The sequence below is a fragment of the Macrotis lagotis genome, chromosome 4, assembly GCF_037893015.1.
Source record: "Macrotis lagotis isolate mMagLag1 chromosome 4, bilby.v1.9.chrom.fasta, whole genome shotgun sequence".
Taxonomy (NCBI): domain Eukaryota; kingdom Metazoa; phylum Chordata; class Mammalia; order Peramelemorphia; family Peramelidae; genus Macrotis; species Macrotis lagotis.
This window is the reverse complement of record NC_133661.1, coordinates 21,052,805-21,075,986: the sequence shown is the minus strand read 5'-3', so window position 1 is coordinate 21,075,986 and position 23,182 is coordinate 21,052,805. Positions and strand designations below refer to the sequence as shown.

At 39.5% G+C, this 23,182-nt stretch overlaps 1 protein-coding gene across 18 annotated transcripts in view; it reads left to right on the top strand.

The window, feature by feature from the left end:
- ANK3 (ankyrin 3) overlaps positions 1-23,182 on the top strand; it is a 702,796-nt gene that overhangs the window by 605,563 nt on the left and 74,051 nt on the right. For all 18 annotated transcript variants that reach the window (XM_074232298.1, XM_074232306.1, XM_074232303.1 and 15 more), the window contains 3 exons: positions 5-128; positions 5,429-5,531; positions 20,457-20,563. In XM_074232298.1, coding sequence (XP_074088399.1) covers positions 5-128; positions 5,429-5,531; positions 20,457-20,563 — 334 coding nt within the window. The remainder of the gene's footprint in view (positions 1-4; positions 129-5,428; positions 5,532-20,456; positions 20,564-23,182) is intronic.

The window sequence follows — 23,182 nt, the reverse complement described above, 5'->3', positions numbered from 1 at the left end:
GCAGGTGAGGATGCGATGACAGGGGATACGGACAAATACCTTGGACCCCAAGATCTCAAAGAGCTGGGGGATGATTCCCTGCCTGCGGAAGGGTACATCGGCTTCAGCATGGGGGCCCGCTCAGCCAGGTATTGTGTTGTTTGGGGGCATTCCTTTATGTTGCCATGATTGAGCCATAAATTGACTTTCTTTGCCACATTCTCCAGTGTATGTTGTTAGAAAGAAGGCTGTGCATTTCCATCAACTGGGGCCCTTTCAGGATACCAACCTTGCTCTGTGCTTTTCTGGTTTTTAGTTCAGTCGATTCTGCCTGGCTGAGCTTCCTAACTGCTCTTTCCCTAGTCATACTTCAGACACCTAACAGAGGAACTGGCTGACCAAACTGAGAACCAGACATTTCAGAGTACACCTGATCTTTATTCCAAAGAGATCTTACTTGTGGATGAGAAAACACCAGGAATTGCAAGGCACTGTGGATTGGTATTGATGAATATGGCCCCATTCTTTCTGCAATCTGAATAACAATGGAAATCCACACTTACCCTTAGAGGGTGAACATTGCAAATCAATTTTTTCCTTAGTTTTGATGATGAAAATTAAGAAGAAAAATCACCCATCACCGGGGCTATTTTTTTTAAAACTACTTTATTAGCATTTTTGTATGAACTTGAAAGCCATTGAATTATTTTGTTTGAAAAGGAACTGAGGGTGTTTAAAATAGACCTTTGTACAAAGAATGTGATGGTATGTGAGGGTCCCCAGGCTGCTCCCACGATGGAATGCTACTGATTTGCAGTCTGTGTCCTGACTGAAAAGGTTTGGCTTACTGAAAACCCTACACTTTAAAACTCCCTTTCCAACTGCTTGAGAGAAATAAGACTCCATCCTCTATTTGGAGATTGCTTTGCCCTGTTGTGGATTAACAGTGTGTTTGCTGACAGTCAAGTTATTTTGAAGCTAATAATTAAACCTCCCAAGTCAGAGCCCTGGGGACATTTTCCTATAGTTTAATGATCTGTTGTAAAGTTTCATTGTCTCCCAGTGAATGAATGGCACTTCCCACAAAGTAAAGCTTGCCTGTTTGTCCTCGGTCTTCTCCTGTCCTAGGTTAGGCTGCCTTAGAAGTCGTGCAGATCCACTCTAAATAGGTTCTCTCTGTGTATTAGTGTCTCTTACAGTATTTCTAAATTCTCACAATCTGATAAAAGCCTCCACTTTATAACTGGCCCTAAAATAATCTTAATAACAGAGGCTGCAGAGTGACTAATCAAAGCCACAGAAAGTAAAAGTGTTTTAAAAGAAAAAGTACCAACTGTGAGTACTCCTGTTCAAAACATCTACACTCAAGAATATTGGATTTTGGGGGGAGACCAGTGCTTACCTGTCATTCAATGCCTTAGCATAAGAATCAAGTGAGATAACATAGGTTTTTGAAGCCTTAGAGTGTTATTGAGGCATCATCTGTTCTGTTTAGAGAGTTCACTGGTGCAATATAACAATATTCAACTGGTCTCCTTCCATCCTTTTTCTTTGGGTGTATCTATATGGAGGCATGACTGTAGTGGTGAGAGCCACCAAAGGAGGCCTGAGACTGAGAGAATTCCCTAAGACCTCAGGTTTTGGTTTTGGCTTTTTGGGGGAGTGCTAAGGTTTTCCCATTTCGGCACCATTATATTTTGTTGCTATTTGTATGTAATTCATCTTTACATCAGCATAGTCTATGTATGTTATGCTCAGACACACCAAAAAAAAAATAAATAAATAATGAGATTCAAGCTTTATGATGCCCATGAACAAGACAAAACAGTGCAGTGGGTTTATCAAATAAACGATTCTGAGTGTAACATTTAAAAAAAAGTGAAAGCATAAACTGTGTAAGTCACTCAATCATACATTTTTTCTTTTTCTTGTCTGATTCTTTGCTTTCTATTTCTCCTACTTCTTCTCCCCTCTAAATTCTTTAAAATAGTCCTAAGATCAGGTAAGAAGATTTGTGGCATCTTTATTGCATTATCCCCCATCCCCCTTGGCTTATTTTCATTTTTCTTTTTCAGCATTGTGATGTGTTGTGATGTGATTTTTATTTTGTGCTCAGCTTTAGCAAGTTTCATGATTTTTGGCAAAATAACCAGTGACTTGATTGATTTTTATAACCCTAGATAAATTTATAACCCTAGATAAACCCTGATGAATTGGGATGAAAATATTGGAAGGAATTCAACGAATGCATAAGAACTGTAATTCAATTAATTGTGTGAGGTGCATGAGATCATGGGAAGTCTTTAAATTGATAAAATGACTGCCCTAAAGGCCTGTTTGTTTGCTGAATGCACTCTTATTTGAGCTTTTAGGTCTTTAACACATTTTTAAAGATATGAGGCATGTGTTTTTCTAATATTTCCTACAAATAACTTTCAGGGTAGCCCAACAGCCACACACAGTTTACCCTAATAACACAATTTTAGACTTCCCCTCAAATCTGAGGATAAAAATTCTGGCATTAGACTGAAAATCTGTTCTTGTATATTTGAATAATTCAGAGTAAAACAAAGAGAAGGTTATAGGCAAATTCAAACTAAGTTCTAATTTGTCATCTTGAAAAAAATCACTACCTCAGACATTATGCTCAGAATGAAAACATTTTTTTCAGGCTTCTACTGGATGTCTCTGTTTTGTGGTGGTCACTCTTGTCTGAGTTGGGGGTTGAATGTGGAAGTATCAGGGAACAATTGACTTTTTAATAATAATAATAATTATTATTAGAGTTTTTTCATTAAAATAATAATAGATCTTAAGCTAGAAAGACCACCTTACCTTCTTCATCTTCTTGATGAATCCTAAGGTCTTGCTTCAGGTTCCACAGGTCGACTGTCTTAGTAGTAAGATTTGAACCCAGATCTAATGAATCAGTCAGTTCTCATTCTTTCCACTGTGCCACTCTTATCTACCTTCCCTAATCCTATGAATAAAAAAGGGAGTCAAAGGACTCAAGACAGAGAAGAATAATCCCTGTCCAAGACTGGATAACTACTGCAGATGACTGACTTGGGCCTTTATCTCTTATCAAGAATTTAGGATGACACCTGACTGGCCTTTGGCCCTTCTCTTATTCTTATCTCTTAGTCCTTAGTTTAGTCAGTGGATATATTTGAATGTCATCTGGGAACAGAGAACTCCATTCTACGAATATTAGTACCCAACAGAAAAAGCACCCCCTTCCCTTTTTCTATAAGTTTTTCCTTCTGTTAGGGTTTAGTCCTGCTCCATGGTGTCCTTGGGGACCTTTGAGGAGTCAGTCTGACCTTTGACTTGGAGAGCAAAACACCTAATCAATTTATTTATATGAAGAACCTTTCTTCATTTATCAGTTTTCCAGAGTCTTTTGCAAAATCATAATAATAATTCAATTCAACATGCATTTTGGAAGAGACTTCTAGGTTTTGTGCTAGCTTCTGTGGGTTGCAGAGTTCCTGCCCTCAAGGAACTTTTATTCTCATGAAAGGTTGGCCATAGATGATCCATCTTCAGACATCAGGAAGAGAGATATAATGAAGTAGAAGGCTCTTCCTTATTTCCCCTCCATTCAACCCATGTAGGTAAAAATTATCTAAAGCTTGAAAGGATATAAGAGGCAATCTAGTCCTTTAACATTTTACAAATGAGAAAAGTTGAGTCCCAGGAAAGCCAATTCAGGTTCCTGCCAGGGGTGTCAGAGTTGGGGTTTGAGTTGGGGCTTCTTCCCCTGTACCTCACTGACTCTAATAATGCTGTTTCCTACCCACCCACCTCAGCTGTTCCGGTGCTTGGAACGTAATCTTACAAACTCAGTAACTCTCTGTCCTTGAGAAGTTTACTGTGTAAAAGGAGGGAGGACGTGGTGTAAATTATGTTGCGTTGTGGGTGGGAAGTGGGAGTGTCGGAATGTTTTTACTGTTTTTACTCAGAGGTTGACTTAGGGCAAGGAGTGAGTGTCCCAAGAAGCAAAAGTAGACATTTAGGGTCATGTAATCAGGAAGTGAGAGAGGAAACAATGAGACAGGTATGCTGGAAAAGGATACATCCGCCATGAATTAATTCGCTGGTCATATCGAGCAGAATTTTGAAGAGCAGAGAAAGTCATTGTTTACTTGAGAGTGAGAATTAGTGGCACAGTGGATAGAGCTGAACTTGGACTTAGGAAGACCTTAGTTCCTCCTATCCAGCTTGGGATGACTATCTGTGTGACCTTGAGCAAGTCACCTAACCGCTGTTAGCTTCAAGTTTTCTCATCTGTAAGATGGAGATAATAAAAGCAGCTGCCTTACAGAGTTATGAAGATCACATGAAAAAAAATATTTGTAAAAAGTGTTCAGCACAGTTCCTGGGACATAGAAGGTGATATATAAATAGTTATTCCCTTCTTCCCCCCTTCCCCCTTTTTTTCTCCTGGCTTCCCCATGTCCCCTAAATATCTGTTTCTGATATCAAAGGTTGTAAAGGAGTAGATAAGATCAGCCCTGATTCATGGTGAGGAGAAAACTGTAATCATAGAATCCTCACCACAAAAAGTATAGGAAATGAAGACTGGAAGTGGAGAATGGGTCCCGAGAAGATTGAAAATAGCGAGGATGAAGACAGGACAGAAAGCAGCGAAAAGAGAGAAAGAGAGTAGTTATAACTGAGGTCACCTGAAGGCACTGACATCCTCAGGAAAGATACTACTCTCCTTCAGAGGAGAGAAGTCAGATCCCCGTTCCACTGTAAAGCTTCTGTATTCTTAGCACTTAAAAATCCAGTGATTGGTGGTCTTTTATGTCTGACCTGTCAGTTGATTTCCTCCTCTCTGTGAGTGACAAAAAACAAAACAGAGTCCATCCTCTGAATGTCAACAAATTCCATGTTGATTCATAGATGCTCCTAAACATAGAACTATCATTAAATCCAACAACAATAACTCTAAAAAAAGGAAGAAGTGAAAACTCTGTAGGGCTAGCTCAGAATCAATCCTCAAAACCAACACAACTGTTATACCAGAAAAAGGGAAATTCCTGATATGAGTGTGCTCTCTGATTCAGATTTCAGTTCCCTTCATTCACTGCAGGAGTCAGACTTTTCTTCACTGTCCTCCTGGTTCCATTTTCACAGTGAATCATCTGAAGAAGTCCATGAATGTCATCTTTTTGCCAATTTTTAAAAAATCAACTGGTCTAATTTTAAACCAAAGCTAGTCATAGGGGAATTTTAACCTGAAAACCTTTTCTCAGGATATGAAATACTCTATTTATGTTGTCTCCATTTGTGAGCCCTTTTTGTGGATGTTCAGTCGATCCTTTCAATTAGTCTCATCTTTGGCTGTTCCCTGGAAGTTGCATGCATTAATTTATTTTTTGTTCATCTCATCATCATCATCATCTGGCACTGTTGAATGGTTAACTGTAAAATACAACAGCCTCCGCTCCTTCAGTTCGGATAGGTCTTACACACTGAACCGAAGCTCTTATGCCCGGGACAGCATGATGATTGAGGAACTGTTGGTGCCATCAAAGGATCAGGTAGGCATTCATTTTTATCAACTTTAATTATTCAGTTCCTCTTCTGTAATTGCTTGTATGTGACACCCAAGGGCTGTGTTTCTCCCTTTGCTTTTAAACTTTGGTTAAGCTAAGACAGAGGTCTGATAATTCATGTTATATTTGTTACTGAAAACTGGTTGAGAATTGTTAACCCTTATCAGGAAGGGAATAGAAGATAGAGTTAAGGACTGGATTCATCATTTCATTGATTTGGGAACATTGAAATAAAGAGATGCCCTCTACCAGTGCAGGTTGGCACCTTTTCTGCAATTTAAAGTCTTTTAGAATGGACTGGGGTTGCTGAGAAGATTTGACCAAGGTCTCACACACACCAACATCTGTTAGAGCCAAAGATTGAACCCTTATCTTCCTGACTCTAAGAGCAGTTTTTCCATCCACGATTCCATGCTGCCTCTAAGAAAGAAATAATGGTATAAATAGGGATCAGAAATGTTTCCTTCCCTCCTCTAGGTTTCCAAAAGCCTAGAGGAGAAGTTCCAAGACAGCATTAAAGGGACTATCTCAGTGTCTCATTTTCACTCTAACCCAATTTTAGAAATAAAATATAGAACCCTAATTCTTTCTAGTTGATCTTACACACATGTAAGGTTATATGGTAAGCAACATTATGCATCTAGAAGTATTGGTTATATCTGTGATGGCATCTTGAAAAATTGCTCTTGGTTAAAAAAACATCTCCAGCTTTTGATATTCCTTGTGATAAAAGGCTAAGCTTCAAGATAAGCTTCCCACTGGGGCTGTGGCTTCTAGAAAGTTAAATTCTTCTTCTGTATGTGACTGCCTTAAAACCCTGTATCTTGGTATAATGGCTCATTGCAGTAACATAGGAAAGAATGCTTGTTGAGTGATGGATTGAAGTCACAGGAAAAGAGCTGACAGAAAACCAGAATCACTTGGGGGAAGGCAAGTAGAGACTTGGGCCTAAATCCGGGCTGCCCATTTGATGATCTGAGAGCTATTTGGACTGTAAAGCTACTTTTCCAGGAGGTTGCCATTGCACACTACAAACCATTTCTTTTTTTTTTTAAAGAAAGATTTTATTTATTTCAAGTTTTACAATTTTCCCTCTAATCTTGCTTCCCTCCCCCCACCCCCCACAGAAGGCATTCTGTTAGTCTTTACATTGGTTCCATGTTATACATTGGTCTCAGTTGAATGTGATGAGAGAGAAATCATATCCTTAAGGAAGAAAAATAAAGTATGAGATAGAAAAAGTACATAATAAGATAATTTTTTTTCTAATTTGAAGGTAATAGGCTTTGATCTTTGTTCAAATTCCATAATTCTTTCTCTGGATACAGATGGTATTCTCCATTGCAGACAGCCCCAAATTGTCCCTGATTGTTGCACTGATGGAATGAGTGAGTCCATCAAGGTTGATCATAACCCCCTTGTTGCTGTTAGGGTGTACAGTGTTTTTCTGGTTCTGCTCATCTCACATCAGTTCATGTAAATCCTTCCAGACTTCCCTGTATTCCCATCCCTCCTGGTTTCTAATAGAACCATAGTGTTCCAACTGCAAACCATTCTTGATCAGTTCAGTGGCTTTAGCATGAAGGTAACTAGAATAGGCAGGTACGAGATTGTCTATCCCAGACAAGCTGAAGGTTACACATTGAGCAATCAGGACTTGAAGACTCCCTCCTGTCTAGAGATGTTGGTTCCCAGACAGAGCTGCACCAGGGTGTATACTGTGCTTCACAAAACAAATCTCTTCAATAAATATTCTGTTATTTTATGCTAGCTGGAATGTTCTCAAGACCTCAGCCTTCTAGCGATGAATGTTGTGGTTATTTAATATTCTGACAGACAAAAGTCCATTGTAAAAATCATTATCGGCATGATCATGGTTCACCAGCAGGTCCATTTCAGGGCAGTTTGGGGGGTAACGTATAGCCCAAGTTCAGACGATGGATGACACAACCATCTCACCTGTTTGACCTGAGGCTATTGGTCAGAGCCTGCTAATTCCATGACTTTCAAGTTCAAAATTGAAAAAAAGAATGAGCTATTGAGAAGTCCTTATCCTTGAAATGAAGGCATAAGTCTAGAACTGAAAAGGATCTCAATGGCCATCTAGTCCTAATCTCCCGTTTTTGGCAAATGACAATAGTGAGGCAAACAGAGGGGAAGTGACTTGTCCCAGGTTACATGGGGGGTAAGTTACAGAAGAGGGAGATTTGAACTCAGGACCTATCTATCAAATAAGTTAAAATTAGTTAAAAACCTGGAGTCAGGAAGATCTGAGTTCAAATTTGGCTCAGACACATTAGCTGTGTAACCCTAGGTGATTCACTTATCCTCTAATTGCCTCAGTTTCCTCATCTGTAAAATGGGGATAATATTAGAACCTACCTCCCAGAGTTGTTGTGAGGCTCAACAGAGATATTTGTCAAGTCTGTCCTATGGTGGGTGCTATAAAAATTTTAACTGTTATTGTTAATCAAGTTATAATTGGATGAGTGATCAGAGGATACTGGGTCTCCATGAAGATTCTCACAAGAACTTGTTTTGTGTACTTTAATCTGATGAAAACAAGAGGCACATGGCTAATCTTGATTTAGAACTCCGGAGCAGAGCAGATTCTTTAAGGCAATGGGGAAAAACAGATTCAGATAAATTATCACCATCCTTCCCTGCAGATGGGCCGGCATGGGAAGGGGGGAGGGGCCAAGGCCCAGCATTCGCCTGGTTTCAGTATGTGAATCATTTAGTGGTGTGTAAATATTTTAGCAGTAATACAAACAGGAATCCCAGGGTTAGTCATTTCTATTCCTACCCCTTTTCTGTTAGCTCCGCCTCAAACTGACTTGCTCAGATGATAAAAGGGGAAACATTAACGCAGCCTCAGATGTTAAAGGAAAATAGAGGACTCAGGGGCTTTTGGTTCCTGCTCTGGAGGAGAACTCCCATGCTTGACTCAGATCCTGCAATTGAAGAGTTCCTAGACAGGCGTCATTTCTTTCTAGTCTGTCCTCTCTTCCATTTCTGTGAATTTAAAAATTCTGCACTCTCCCCTAGGTACCGCAGTATCTGTCTTTGAGTCAGAAAGCCCTAGGTTTGCTACCTCATGACCTGGAACAAAACCCTTAAGTTTTAGATGCCTCAGTTAGCTTTTCTATAAAATGAAGGGACCTTAGAATCACATCTGGAAGAGCTATTTTTAGTAGTTATTTATAATAATAATAATAAATAGTAGTATTTATAAGCTAATTTTAAAGTTTGCAAACACTTTACAAATATTCTATCCTGACAGTAATCCTGAGAGCTAGCTGCTTTTATTCTCCTCATTTTGCAGATGTGGAAACTTTGATAGAAACTAAATGACTTGCCCAGGGTCTCAGAGCTAGGAAATGTGTCTAAGGCTGGATTTGCCTTCCTGAATCCAGGTCTTCCCACTTTATCTACTGTGTCATCTATCTCCCTAGATAAGAAAACTGAAGCCCCAGGTCATTTTAGTAGTAAACATCAGAGGTAAGATTTGAATGGGTGATCTCTGACTGGAGTCTAGGGATTTTTTTCTATAGGGTTCCCCCACCTTTCTGAGATTTCTTCTAGCTCTGAATTCTGTAAACTATAAATATTCAGAAGGAAAAGGAAAAGCCACTGTTTAGTTGGTAAGACAGAAAGGTTGGTGATAATAAAGAGGTGGTTTTGATCAGTTCTGAAATGAAGACTTGCTGGGATTGATGAGATTTCCTAGACTGGCCAAGTAACCAGGGAATTGAGATTTTTTTTTTTGCACAGTCAGTCATTGGCATGTTCAATTTTAATTCCCCCAAAGTCCAGGTCATTCTCTTGTCATAAATTAACTAGTCAAGAAAATATATTAACTCCTATAAGCCTGTAATACACTGTTCATTTTATTAGAGATGAGCAAAAAGCAATGCTTTTGAATAAACTATATTCATTCAAAAGTAGTTTTGAAGAATGAATTTATATCTCCCTGTTCTATCTGACGTGGACCCCATTTTGTCATAGGCACAATGCATGCAATCTTTCTAGTTCAAATCTGGCCTCAGACACTCACCCACTGGGTGAACCTCATTATGCTTGTTTCAGTTTCCTCATCTGTAAAATGAGAATCAGAGTCTGGCTCTGAACCCAGGTCCTCTGAGCATTCTTTCCACTGAATCAACTTTCTCCTTCTTGGGACTTGATGACCCTTAATATTCCTTCCAGCTCAGAGTGTGAGGAATAGTGTGAAAGTTTTGTTGAAAGTATTTAATTCAGAACAGTAGCGATACATGCTGAACATCAGAAGCTATAGTGAATCATTCATGATGGCCAATGACTCAGGTTTGAGGAGAAGGGAAAAGAGCATTCAGGAAATGGCACGATCATGAAAGGAAGTTGGTTTGAGGGAAGAGGAGCATCGTGCAGACATCCCCAGGGCTATCCAGGGTCCCCCAAAACCTCCAGCACATGGGGAGATGCTCTTTCAGAGGGTTTCCTGTCTTGGATCTGGGTCCTGGGTAGAAGCTGTAGCCAGACTGAGGAAGTCATGGAACCAGTCAATTATTGAACTGTTTATGTATTCAATCACTTTTATTGTCATTTCTGGTCCATGTCTCTGATTCTCTTGGCACAGGAACCTCCCTCTGCCAGAGCAGGCTGGTGAGTATTCTGCCCTCAATTAGTCTGTGAGGCTGTCATTTTCATCTATCTATCTATCTATCTTTAGAATTACTGAATGTCAGAAATAGAAGGGACCTTAGAGATCAGCCAGTTCTAATCCCTCATTTTGTAGACGATGAAAAGAGAACTCCCAATAGAACTGGGAAATGACATCTGACCTCCTAATTCAGTGTTCTTTCCATAGGGTTTGTACATCAAGAACACTCATTTGCTCTGGGTAAGCACTGGTTCCATCGGCAGGAACCCCAAGCTCTTTTCCACCCAACTAATCAGTCAGTAGTATTTATTAACCACCTACTGTGTGACAGGTCATTCTGCTAAGTGTTGGGGATACAAGGAAAGGCATGAGACTTTGATGAGCTCATAATGCAATAGTAAATAGTCTGAATAATAATCAGAAGAAATTCATCCCCAGTAGTTAGTTTGGTTCCAGTGAGAGGCTCCCAGCAGCTTAGTCCTAGACTTTACACATCCAATCCATCACCGGTTGGAGTCAAGGAACCTCATTTGGATTCTGCTTGACTTAATCCTCAGAAATACAGGGTCACCACTGCACTATGGTGTGACTTGGAGGGGGACATTACATTCATATTATTACAAGTCATAATTACAAAGTGCATTTCCATTTGTTACCTTCATTTATCCTTTTACACTATTCTCTTTATTGGTTCCATAACATACCTAAAAATACTTCAAAAGCTATAAATCTTGATATAAATGAAGACTAGTATTAGGTTGCCTAGTAAGGACTTTTTTCACCCAGGTACACCCATAGCTGGAACCATCCCTTGCAGAGCAAGTGGAAAAACCAAAACAAAGGCAGCCGGCATTCCAGTCACAAACTTGTTCTCCCATTTCTTGTGGCGTAACTGTTGAAAGAAAAAGTCTGATGTGGCTTATGTAATTAGTGTATGTGTCTCAGGTCAATCTGTTCCCATTACCTAACTGGTGTAATATTTATTAGATGCCTTCAACCTCCAGTGCAAGGTAGGGCTTGATAGTGACTAGAAGGAATTAGGCCAAAAGGAGAGAATTTTTGCCCTCAAGGATCTACTGCAAGAATATTTCTTCAGTTCAGAATATAATGCTCCAGACTTCCTTAGCACTTCTTCCTTTTGTCCTCAAGATTGACAGAGGTTGTATTTTTTCAACACAGTAATGTGCAGGAATCAGTCAGAAAGCATTGTCTCCTTTGGGCTGGGTGCTAGGGAAAACTAAGCCCCTGCCTTAAGGTAACTTCTATTCTAGGAAGAAGACAAGTATATGGAGAAATAGAGACAAAATGCAAATACTAGATGATTTCTGGGGTTAGGGAGGCTCTAGTAGTTGAGGAAATTGGGAAAGACTTGATGTCGGAGGTGGAATTTGAGCTGGGCTTTGAAAGAAGGGAAGGGTTCCAGGAAGTGAAAGTCGGGAAGACATGCAATCTTATCATCGAGGGTATCCTCTGCAAAGGTACAGCCATGGGAGATGGCATGTCAGATGTGACAGTCAGCAAAAAGGCCAGTTTGGCTCAAGGTTGGAAACTCAAGCCTAGACATCTGGGTTCCTGGAATGAAGGCTACCTTGCCCATCGTTAGATGCAAATTAAATCTACACTTATCTGTAATTATGGATGAACTTGGACCACAGGTCTATGGAACAAGAAAAAATTAAGAGTTTGATGAGTAAGCTACCCTTAAGAGATGAATTGAAAGGTCTTCAGCAAGGGGCTTGAATTAATGGTGGTGTATATTGTGGATACAAAGTATAGATACAGTGCCACTTCTCCAATAGCTCCCTAATAATTATGGAATTAGCAGAATCTCCATGTTGGCAATGGACTGACGCACTGGCCCTAGGATTGTGACTTTCAGGTTAGTCCTGGTCCCCTTTTATCATATGTTTCTGTCAAGCCTTGCTGAGACCCATCATTAAGTACCTGTGTTTTTGCTTTAATACTTTGATGGGTACATGATTTTCTCTTGTGTGTGTGAAATAGGGAACTCAGCTAATTGCATCTACAAAGAACTGTAAGGCACTTTATTTTTGTAATATAGTCATAATAATAATGATTGACTTATAAAGGGCTTTATAAGTATTATCTCTTTGATCTTCACCACAGCACAGGGAAGTTGTTAAAGAGAAAGGGAGTCATTTCCCTAAGCTCACATAGCCAGTCTTAGTGGATGAGCTAGGCCTAGAATCCCAGTGATTTCTCGAATTTCCAAGTTCAATATTCCTTCCATTTATCGATACTCCTTCCATTATCCTAATATCTCAATGTATCACAGAATCATAAAACTCTAGCTAGAAGAGTATTCAGCAACCATTTAGCTCTCATTTTACAGATGAAGAAACCAAGGCCCAGAAAATTACAATAACTTGACTGAGGCCAGATGAGTACTGATTTGGCAGGATTTGAACCCATGTCTTCTGACCCTTATGCTAATGCTCTTCCTATAGTGTCATGCTACCTACATGGAAGTCAACCAATAGATAAAACCATACCTAGCATACATTGTTGTTGTGGGGTTTTTTTTTGCAAGGCAATGGGGTTAAGTGGCTTGGCCAAGGCCACGCAGCTAGGTAATTATTAAGTGTATGCGACTGGATTTGAACCCAGGTACTCCTGACTCCAGGGTCGGTGCTTTATCCACTGCATCACCTAGCTGCCCCAATTCCTAGCATACATTGTTAACAAAATTATCTTAGAACCAGAGATTGAGAGCTGGAAAGGGTTCATAGAAATTGTTGGATCACTTACTCATTATTATTTTTAATAGATGAGGAAACTGAGGTCCTGAGATGTAAAAAAAAAATCACTTTTTAACATTGAAACATTTGAGACTGGAGTCATTTGGGGTCTAATGATAGCTTTTCTTGTTTGGAAGTCCAGGGGTTTCCATTTATTCTACTCCTTTGCTATTGAAAAAGTAGAATACTAATGGTCTTTGAAGGTGAAGGTGGTATGTTCTTTTCTTTTCTGAACACAATTCCCAAGTATCTGTGCTAATGCATAGCAGTAAATACAAAGCCCAAGAGTAGATAAAACAGCATCTAGCCCAACATCTTTATTTAAGTGTGATGAAGACGAGACTGGCTTAGAAGAGACAAAGGTGATGGATGGAAGACATGTGCTGGTGTAGTGACAACATTTGCCAGCTGATTGGATATGGGGAAAAGGGAGGAAGGAAAGCAAAGAATCAAGAATGATATAGATGCCATCAACCTAGATATCTGGAAAGATGGTGGCATTCTTGGCAAAAAAAAAAATGAAGGAAGTTATCAAGAGAGATTCTAAGAATATTTATAGGGAGACATCTTTTGTGTTGTAAGCTGGGTTTTGTAATTAAATAAACTGATCCTATCATTTGACTTTGGATAAACCACTCATCCTTTCACTTAATCTCATTTTTTCCTCCTATGTAAAATGAAAATAACGATAGCCCCAACCTCACTGGGTTATTGTGAGCTTTGTAAGATACTCTACAGCTTTGTGAACCTCAAAGCATTATATAAACATCTGCTTTTAAGACATCTAGGGCATAGAATCCTTGAATTTAGAGCTGAAAAGAGCATCTCCATGGGGATCTGCTTCTACTCTGGGCTCTGTCACATGTCATATCAAGTGGTGCACTGGGTCTTTTATCTAACTTAGATTGGCTCACTTGTGACCTTTGACCGAGGCTATCACTTAAAGAATGTATAATGGTTTCGCATCATTCAAGAAGGTGGCAATTGATGGGGGGAAGGGAGGGGAGCCCAGTAGAGATGGGCCAACAGCTTGTGCAGTAGCAGAAAGTGGCAGTTTGAGATGAAAGGTTTGCCAGCAATAGACTGGCTGTTGCCAAAACATAAGCTGAATTAAAAACTGGGACCTTCTATATACTTTGTTTTAAGAAGGTCTGGTACCTTTTTTATCAGTCCAGACCTAGCCTCCTACATCTCCCCCCTTGGATCTTAACCTCACCATAGTTATCATTCAGAATTTGTGGGTGATTTTCCTTGAAATTAGTTTGATTTGGAAAAGTCAAACAATATTGCGAGGTTGGAAATGTTTCTGAAAGTTGGTGCTCTAGCAAATGTTGAGATAAAACTTTTTTTTATCCCACAGAATGTTTGAAAAAAATATAAACATGAAGAGAAAATATATTACCCACTATCAATGTTGAGAACTTCCATTAAATGTTTGTTCCCATCCTCAGCTGCTGCCCATCAGTAATTCTACCCTGGCATCCATCCACCTTCTAGCACACAGTGACATTATCCTTGAGGTTTCATCTTTCAAGGATTCTTGCTCCAGTAAAGCAAGGATTTTATACTTCATCCAATTACTTCTCAACTGGGAAGTGTTACTATTCCCCAGAGTAGACTCACTAGGGGATTCTGTACATGGGCAGCAATGATAGGGTCTAGCTGGCTTGATTTTCAAAAGTTAAGTCCTAAAGTTTCTAACCAATTAGAAGGGACTGCCAATGGCAACCAATCAAAAACATTTATTAAAGCCAGTGCTGGGGACTAGAGATTCAAACTCAAAGAATGAACCCATTCTACCTTTAAGGAACTTAAATTCTGTGGGGGAGATGGAGAGAGGAGGAAACAACATATGCATATACTAGTCTATGGAGAGGGATGTCCTATAGTTAGGGAGAGAGAGCAAAGGGGGGTGGGAAGTTTCATGTGGAATGCTTCTTCATGGAAAAGTGGAATGAAGTCTCTAAGGTAGATGAGGAGGGCATGTAGCTTAGACATGGAGATCAACCAGTGTAAAGACAGAGAGGTGGAGGAACAGAGAGGAGACCAGTATGACTGAAGGGGAGTAGAATGGGTTGGGATCTGTTTTTGCAGGACTTTAAAGGCCAGAACATTTCCTGTCTGAATCTTGAGGGGTGCCACTGGAAATGAGTCCGTATGGGCAGAGACATGGAAGATGTGCATTGAAGAAAATGAAGCTGTGTGCAAGATGGGTTAGAGGGAGTAGAGGTTGGAGACAGGCCAGTGAGGGTACCATTTTGATTACCCAGACAAGAGCAGAACTGGGACAGTCACTATTTGAGTACAGAGAAGGAAGTTGATACAAGAGATGGTAGGAAAGTAGAAATAGCGAGTTTTAGCAACTGGTTATATATAGAGAGTGGCAAGGTAACACAATAGGTAGAGGACCTGAAGTCAGTCAAAAACTTACCAGCTATGTGACCCTGGGCAAGTCACTCCATTCTGTTTGCCTCAGTTTCCTCATCTGTAAAATGAACTGGAGGAGGAAATGGTAAACCAGTATATCTGCCAAGAAAACCCCAAATGGAGTCATGAAGAATCAGATATGCCTGGTCAACAATGGATAAATAGAATGAGGGAGAGTGGAAGTTATACTAAGGTTATACTAAATTATAACCCTGAGACACAGGCACAGAATAGTGGTGTCCTTGACAGAAATAAGGAAGTTTTGGAAGAAGAGGGGGAAAGGATGAGGTTAGTCAGGAACAATAATGCATTTTGCTTTGGACAAGTTGAGTTTGAGATGAGCCCAGAACTTTCATCAATAATTGCCCATATGTAGCTTAAGAATGAGCTTGCTGGCATTTGAAATCTTTTCCCGTTATTCTCTTCATTTCAACATTTTGGTTCTAGCTGTAGCCTTATATTCTGAGGCCCAAGCCTGGATGTCAACTGAATATTAGGTCAATGGGTGTGCTTACTATCCACTTTCAGCTTGTGCAAAGGTCTGGTAGGAAGCTATTTTGGGAAAGTATTAATCTCTTTGGAGTCAGGGAGCAGTGCTACCAGTAAATAGGCAGGCTTTGGATTCTCTATGGTGAGTGTTTTCTTTATTTTTATTTTAATAGGTTGATGGATTTAGATCTGGAAAGAAACTAATTGTGCTCTAACTGTCCCAGATGGAAAAGGGAGTGACTCCCATTAGTGTTGATGTGACGTGAATGGAATACACACTCTACTTAGTTCTGGAGCCCAGTGCATATAAGTGGTCCTTAATGTAGCTCTGCTTCCTCTGGATCTGAGGGAATTTGTGATGTCTGAGGAGACTCATAATGAGAGGCAAAGGATGCATAATAAACAAGGATGCTGGGCTTGGAAAGACCTGGGGTGGCGTCTCACCCCTGTGGGTCCCCAGGGACAAGTTTCTGAACCTCAGTTTTCCCATTTGTAAAATAGAGATAAAACTACCATTAACACTGACTAAGCAGGACTATTATAAAGATTTTAAATGGATCTAATGCTTTCTGCAAATGTTAAAGGATTCTCACATGGCAACCATTTTTATGATATGTGTGGTGCAGTGGATAACCAAGACCTGGGTTTGAACCTTATCATGGGCAGTAATGACTCTGTGACCCTGAGCAAGTAAGTCACAGAACTGAGTTCTGTGTCCCAAGGCAACTGTAAGACTAGAAATTATAGACAATAGTTTAAAGCAATTTCATAGAGTTTCCCCCCAACATTTCTGCAAAGGAAAGAAATCATTGTCCAGTCAAGATATAAATACTATGGAATGGCAGTTGACAGGTCTCCAATGAAGAGGAATTTCTATAATTAAATATATATAATATCTATCTATCTATATATCTATCTATATCTATCATCTAGTCTATTTATCTGTCTATCTGTCTATCTATCTATATCTATCTATCTATCTATATATTTCTTGAATGATTTCCCCTGTCAACCAGCTACCAAATTGCCCAACTTTGCCAAATTGGGGGGGGGGGGGGAAGGTAAAAATCTCTTTGGAAAGTAGACCATTTTCATTGGAAAGCCCTTAGTCATCATCTTGTTCAAGGCTTCCCACCCCCTCAGGCCTACACTTTAGAGAAGAGGAAGCTGAAGTTCAGAGGTTCACTTAGTCAACTAATAGTGTTTATTTTTGTCCAATGACTAAAACAGGGAATTACATAATAAACAAATATTTTGGGATGAGTGAGCACATACATGAATGAATCACATGATTTTATCCAGATAGTAGTGCCAGTAGTTATGATTTACTTGTAGGTGACTATGATGCTGCATCATGTTGCAAAACCTTGAGTAAACAATCAACATTCTGTATTGATGGTAGTTTGTTTGAGTGAATGTAGCATTTATTCAATACCTACTGTATCCCAAACATTGCAGATACACTAAGACATTTCCTTTTCTCAAGGAGCTGCCATTCTAATGGGTAGGTTTCAACTACAAATTGGAAAGAAGAGTCCTTTGGTCCTTAGAGGGCAGCAGTGAAGCAGATCGAAATGCCTCTTCTTCATTTGGAAAATCTTATCAGTTTCTGATAGTGAGCCATTTGACCTGGGGGTCTTTGGACTGATCCTGTTAGTTCACTGATATGGAGAAGTCCAGATTCCAGATTATACAATAGCAACCTCAGATACTGGCTTTGTTGTGTCCCACATCTCTCTGGGACTCAGTTTCCTCATATTTTAGATTATTTTATTGAACTAGGTGGTTCTAAAGTATCCAGTCTAAATCTGTGATCCTAGAAAAGATTTCCTAAAATCATATGGGCAATCTATTTTAGAGGCAAGACTTGAACCTTTGCTGGCCAGTTACCATACCAACATATTGACCAAACACCAAATACTTTCCTAAAAAATTTTTTTTCTTCCAGATCCAAACTGGAAGAAATGCAGGTTATAAAGTATTCAGGCAGAGAAGCCACACAGAGTGGCTGATACTTGTCCAACATTTCTCACTTCCACAGTTCTCTCTGAATCATCTGTAAAGATCTCAGGTTTCAGGCTTTGGATATAAACACTAGCCTAGCAACATTGATATTCTCCGATGGGTTGTTTTGATAATTCCACTCACCTGTAGCTCTGATGGAAACCATAGACAGGTCCATAGTGAAATATATATGTCAGTCATTCAGTAAGCAAGTATTAAGCACTTACTGTAAACCAGAGAGGCAGCTAGATGGCTCAGTGGATGTGTTGAGCCTGGAGGAGTCAGGAAGACTGGTCTTCTCCCTGATTTCATTATCTGACCTCAGACATTTCCTGACTCTGTATCCCTGGGCAAGTCACTCTACCCTGTTTGCCTCAGTTTCCTCAACTATAAAATAAGCTGGAGAAGGAAATGGCCAATCACTCCAGTATTTCTTACAAGGAAACTCCATGGACAATATGGTCTTAAAGAGACAGATGCAGCTGAACACCATATGACAAGTCCTGTGATATGTGTATACACGAGGAAAAAGTGATTCTGGAAGAATGATCTTAGCTTCAGTTGGCTAAGAGCAATTTAAGTTTACCAGTTTGCTTAAATTATCCTCTTTAAAGAACCTCACAGAGAGGCAGCTGGTTGTCCAATGGATAGAGCATTGGACCTGGAGTCAAGAGGACCTGAATTCAAATGTGGCCTCAGTTACTTAATAATTACCTAGCTGTGTGACCTTGGACCAGTCACTTAACCCCATTTGCCTTGCAAAAACCTAAAAAAAAAAGAAATTAGGGGAATCAGGAAGTACAAACCAGCCTCAGTGCTGGCACATTGGCTTTTTGATAAATATTGTATGACTGTCCTGATCCCTTTTTTGTGTGATATAATTGATTGTTTCAATAATTAATGATTGCCAGGTGTGACTCCTAAGTTTCTAAGGTAAATAATTTACTGTAGTTGCTAAGGTGAGGTAATATTATTTATTGATTAAATTTTTAAAAAATGTATTCCTTGTGATAAAATTACTTTGAAGCTCAAATACAAAGAATTCCTAAATCTTTGCAAAGGTGCCCAGACTTGATTAAAATCCACCTAATGTCACATTCTAATGAGAGACCTTTTCACCATTCTTCAAAGGTTAGCAAACTCCCTTGGGTCTTCCAGATAATAGGCACACACTGGAAGCTGTGTCCATCTGTTATCCCTAGATAGAATTTGGGACATTTCTGAAATGACTTCTTTCTTTTTTTTTTTAAAGTTTTTGCAAGGCAGTGGGGTTAAGTGGCTTGCCCAAGGTCACACAGCTAGGTAATTATTAAATGTCTGAGGTCGGATTTGAACCCAGGTACTCCTGACTCCAAGGCCCATGCTCTATCCACTGTGCCACCTAGCTACCCTGAAGTGACTTATTTCTAAAGCAGCTTATTTATATTGCTGAATTGGTGCATCTAGAGATTGTAATGATGTTGGGGTTGTAGAAATAATTTTATACATATATATGTATATATATATACATACATATATATATATATGTATATATATTCTTTTTTATCTGGTTACATGCATAAAACAAGTTTCAACAATTTATTTCTTAGTTATATTTTTTAAATCTCCTGGACTCAATCACTAATCCTATCCAGGAGTTGTGGATCTTAGAATAAACTTTCCAGGTGGCAGAATGAATAGGAGTGGCAAAAAATAAAAGCAAAATAAAAACAGCTCTTCACCTGAAGACGGTTTTTTCCCAGAGAAGTGATTTTTTTCAGTCTGTTATTATTTGATCTCCCAGATCAAGTAGCCATCTCCTCAGGAAAGGTTTTGTGAAAGGAAAGTCACTTTTGCTTGGAGAGCCAGAAACAGTATTCTATACTATAGATTTCATTGTGAAATGTAAGTCACTTTTTCTTGAAGAGAGAACATTTTTTTTGCTCTGGGATATTATAAAATTGGGGTTGGGAATTATTAACTCCTCCCCCCTTCCGGGGTAGAAGAAAAATCTGTCAGTTAACTAAGCATTTATTAATTTATTATACACCTGGGATTATCCTGGGCTCAGGAAATACAAAGATAAAAGGAAACATTCCTTCTCCTGATCAAAGCAGTAAATGCTTTTTAAATGACTCCTGTATGCTAAGGGCTGGGCTTGTAAAGAGAGAGACAAAAGTCAGGGTGTTCTCTCGAGAAACTCAAAGACTAGTGGGGGAGAAAGCGTGTAGACAGTTGCATTCCTCCAAGAGAGATGAAGATTAAATCTACAGAGGGAATATCAAGAGGGGTGATGGGGGAAGACTTCTTATAGAAGGTGGAGTGTTCTTTTGGGAGAGACGACATATGTACTCATGAGTAAATGTACAGTCTATAGAGATGGAACTACCTTTTTTCACAGAAAATAAAGTATTCCATAGAAATATTTGTCTATCTGCCTCACCTGTCATCTTTAATGACCTTAGACTTCATAGCTGCCCCCTCAGTTAAAGGAAAAGGGAAAAGGAAACCAGGTTTATGTGGAAAAGTGGAAAATTTTAACCTAATGAATAGCAGATCGTGTCTGAGAAGATGGAGCATTAATGGTATTCTCCCTTTCTTGTTTTTCAGCATCTGACATTTACAAGGGAATTCGATTCCGATTCTCTTAGGCATTATAGCTGGGCTGCAGACACCCTGGACAATGTTAACCTTGTCTCAAGCCCCATCCACTCTGGGTAAGTCACCAAAGTGATTTTTTCTTCCTTGTGAAATTGGAAAAAAAGAATTTTTGTTCCCTAATTATTGTAAATTTGACTTGATGTGCTATTTAGGCCAGAAATAGGTGCGCCTACAACACATACTCAAACTATTGAAATTTCCTATGCATTTGAGAATCTAGATGGCAAGAGTTTTGTAACTAACTTCCCATCTGCCATTTTACTTTGTAATATTTTGGAAGGAGTCTACCAACATGACTGATGGGTATGATGGAAGCAAACATTAGCAAATATAGGACCCTTCAAATTGACTACTTTGGGGTTGGATTTTCTGAATCCATCTAGAAAAATCAAACTAGAATCCATCTAGAAAAAGAATGAAATGCTGAAGAATGTGTTAATCTGCTTTGCTGTTTTGTTTTGTGGTTTGCTTTTAATGATGAAAGGGGCAATTTCAATGACATGTGGTATTGTTTAAATAATTAGTAATCATCGATTTTCATTATTATTATTATTAATTATTATTCCTTGCCTTCTCAAAAAAGAGGCCTGAGATTTAACTGAAAATTAATTTTGTTCTAGCCCTTATAAGATTAATATTCAATTATGAACCAAAAGTCATTCAACTCAGCAAGAATTCCTTATTTGTCTGATGAATGCCTAAAACTTACTGCTTCATTCAAATGCACGTATATGAACCAATAATATCAGTGTATAAGGATCTGTGATCACATGCTATTGATAAATTAGATGATAAATCTTAAAGAATTTCCCTCATCTCAGAGAGGTTAAGTGATTTGCCAGGATTATATAGGTAGCAAGTGACAGAGGTAAAAACAAAAGCGTGTGGGTCTAACACTCCATCCCTTACATCACACCACTTATCCCTAGTTATTATTTTAAAAACAAAGAAAGTAAAACTATCCACGTACATTGTGCTGGAATAAAAACAGTTCAAAGCACATAGTGAGAATTAAAAATAATTTGTTAGCTGAGACATTTGATAAATCTGAGAATAAGAAGGTATGACTGGGGATGGAAGAAGGCTGGAGGCCTCTTTAATCTTGAATCTTGGACTTAAAATTTATCTGCCCCTTGTCTAGGCCTCATTTTCATGGTGGAAAGAGGCACTGGAACCAGAGAACCTAGATTCAAATGTGACTTCTGATGTACCTTATGACCTTGGGCAAGTCATGCTCCCTGTACCCGTTTTCCCATTTTTCAAATGAGCTGGCCTTTTTGGCTCTGAATTGATTATTTTCTGATCTGGGAACATCACACCAGTGAAAACATGGGTTTACCAATGGGAGCTTTGCCATTTGGAACTTTCAGTTACATTTTCATCATCTCTTAAGGGCCTTCTCTGCATAGAACACTACTATGCAAGTACTCAGGGAGATGCAGTTTGCCCAAGACATGGTGCCTGCTCTCAAGGAGCTTCTAGTATGGGATAGGATTCACAAATATCAAACTCCAATACAAAACGAAGCATCTGGAGATTGTAGAAAAAGCAGTGAATGAAGGTTGGGAGTGGGCAGCAGTGGCTTCATTGCCATCCAGGAAAATCAGATAGACCATAGTCTTTCCTTTCCATGTGAATTGAAACTGTTGTTGTTTAGTCATTTCTCACTCTCTATGACCATATTTGGGGTTTTCTCAGCAAAGATACTGGAGAAGTTTGCCCAGTTGCTTCCCACTCTTCCCATCTTCCTTCTTCAACCCAGTTTCTCACAACCACAAGCTCCCTAGATGCTGTCTCCCTCCCTGGTCAGGAGCCCCTTTGGAAAGAATCTTGAGAGTCCTTTGTTCAAATCCCTCCCCATCACTTAATGCCTCTGGATCTCAGATTTCTTCTCTGTCCAGGGAGGGGACTGGAGCACATCTTCTTCCTGCCAATCACCATGCGCCCTTAATTCCTTCTCCCACTCCCACTTTATCATATACACCACCAGAAAGCCATAGCCAATCATTCGGAGCTAGGGAGGCCCCTATGCTCACTGTCTGGGAACCAAGTGGTTTCCTGGCTCTCCTAAATTGGAAATCTCAATGCCTATTCCCATAGAAGCATGTTTCGGTTCATGGTGGGAAAGGTTGTGTAGTACTAGTCTTAGAACAGAGAAATAGCCTGGCATCATGAATGGGTGAATAACCAGGTGACTCAATGGATAGGTGCTAGTCCTTGAGTCAGGAACATTTATCTTCATGATTTCAAATCTTGTCTCAGATACGTACTAGTTGCATGACCCTGGACAAATCACTTCACTCTGTTTGCCTCAGTTTCCTCATCTGTAAAATGAGTTGGAGAAGGAAATGACCAGCCACTCCAGTATCTCTTCTAAGAAAATCCCAAATGAGATCCCAAATGAGCCACACAAATAGGGCACTCTTGTACACAGACTCATGAAGATTTGAGTTTGAATTCTGCCTCTGACTTGTGATCTATATATGGCCACAGGAAAGTCACTTTAACCTCTGAGATTGTTTCTTCCTCTGCTAAAGGAGATAATCATAGTTCCCATGGTGTTTGCCTGAGTCATGTCACTTTGGAAACTTTAAAGTCACCCTCTCCCTATGTGCCAGCTATTATTAATATCCCGTGAGAGGCTGAGCCTCTGGGGAAATGCCTTTCAGAGCTCC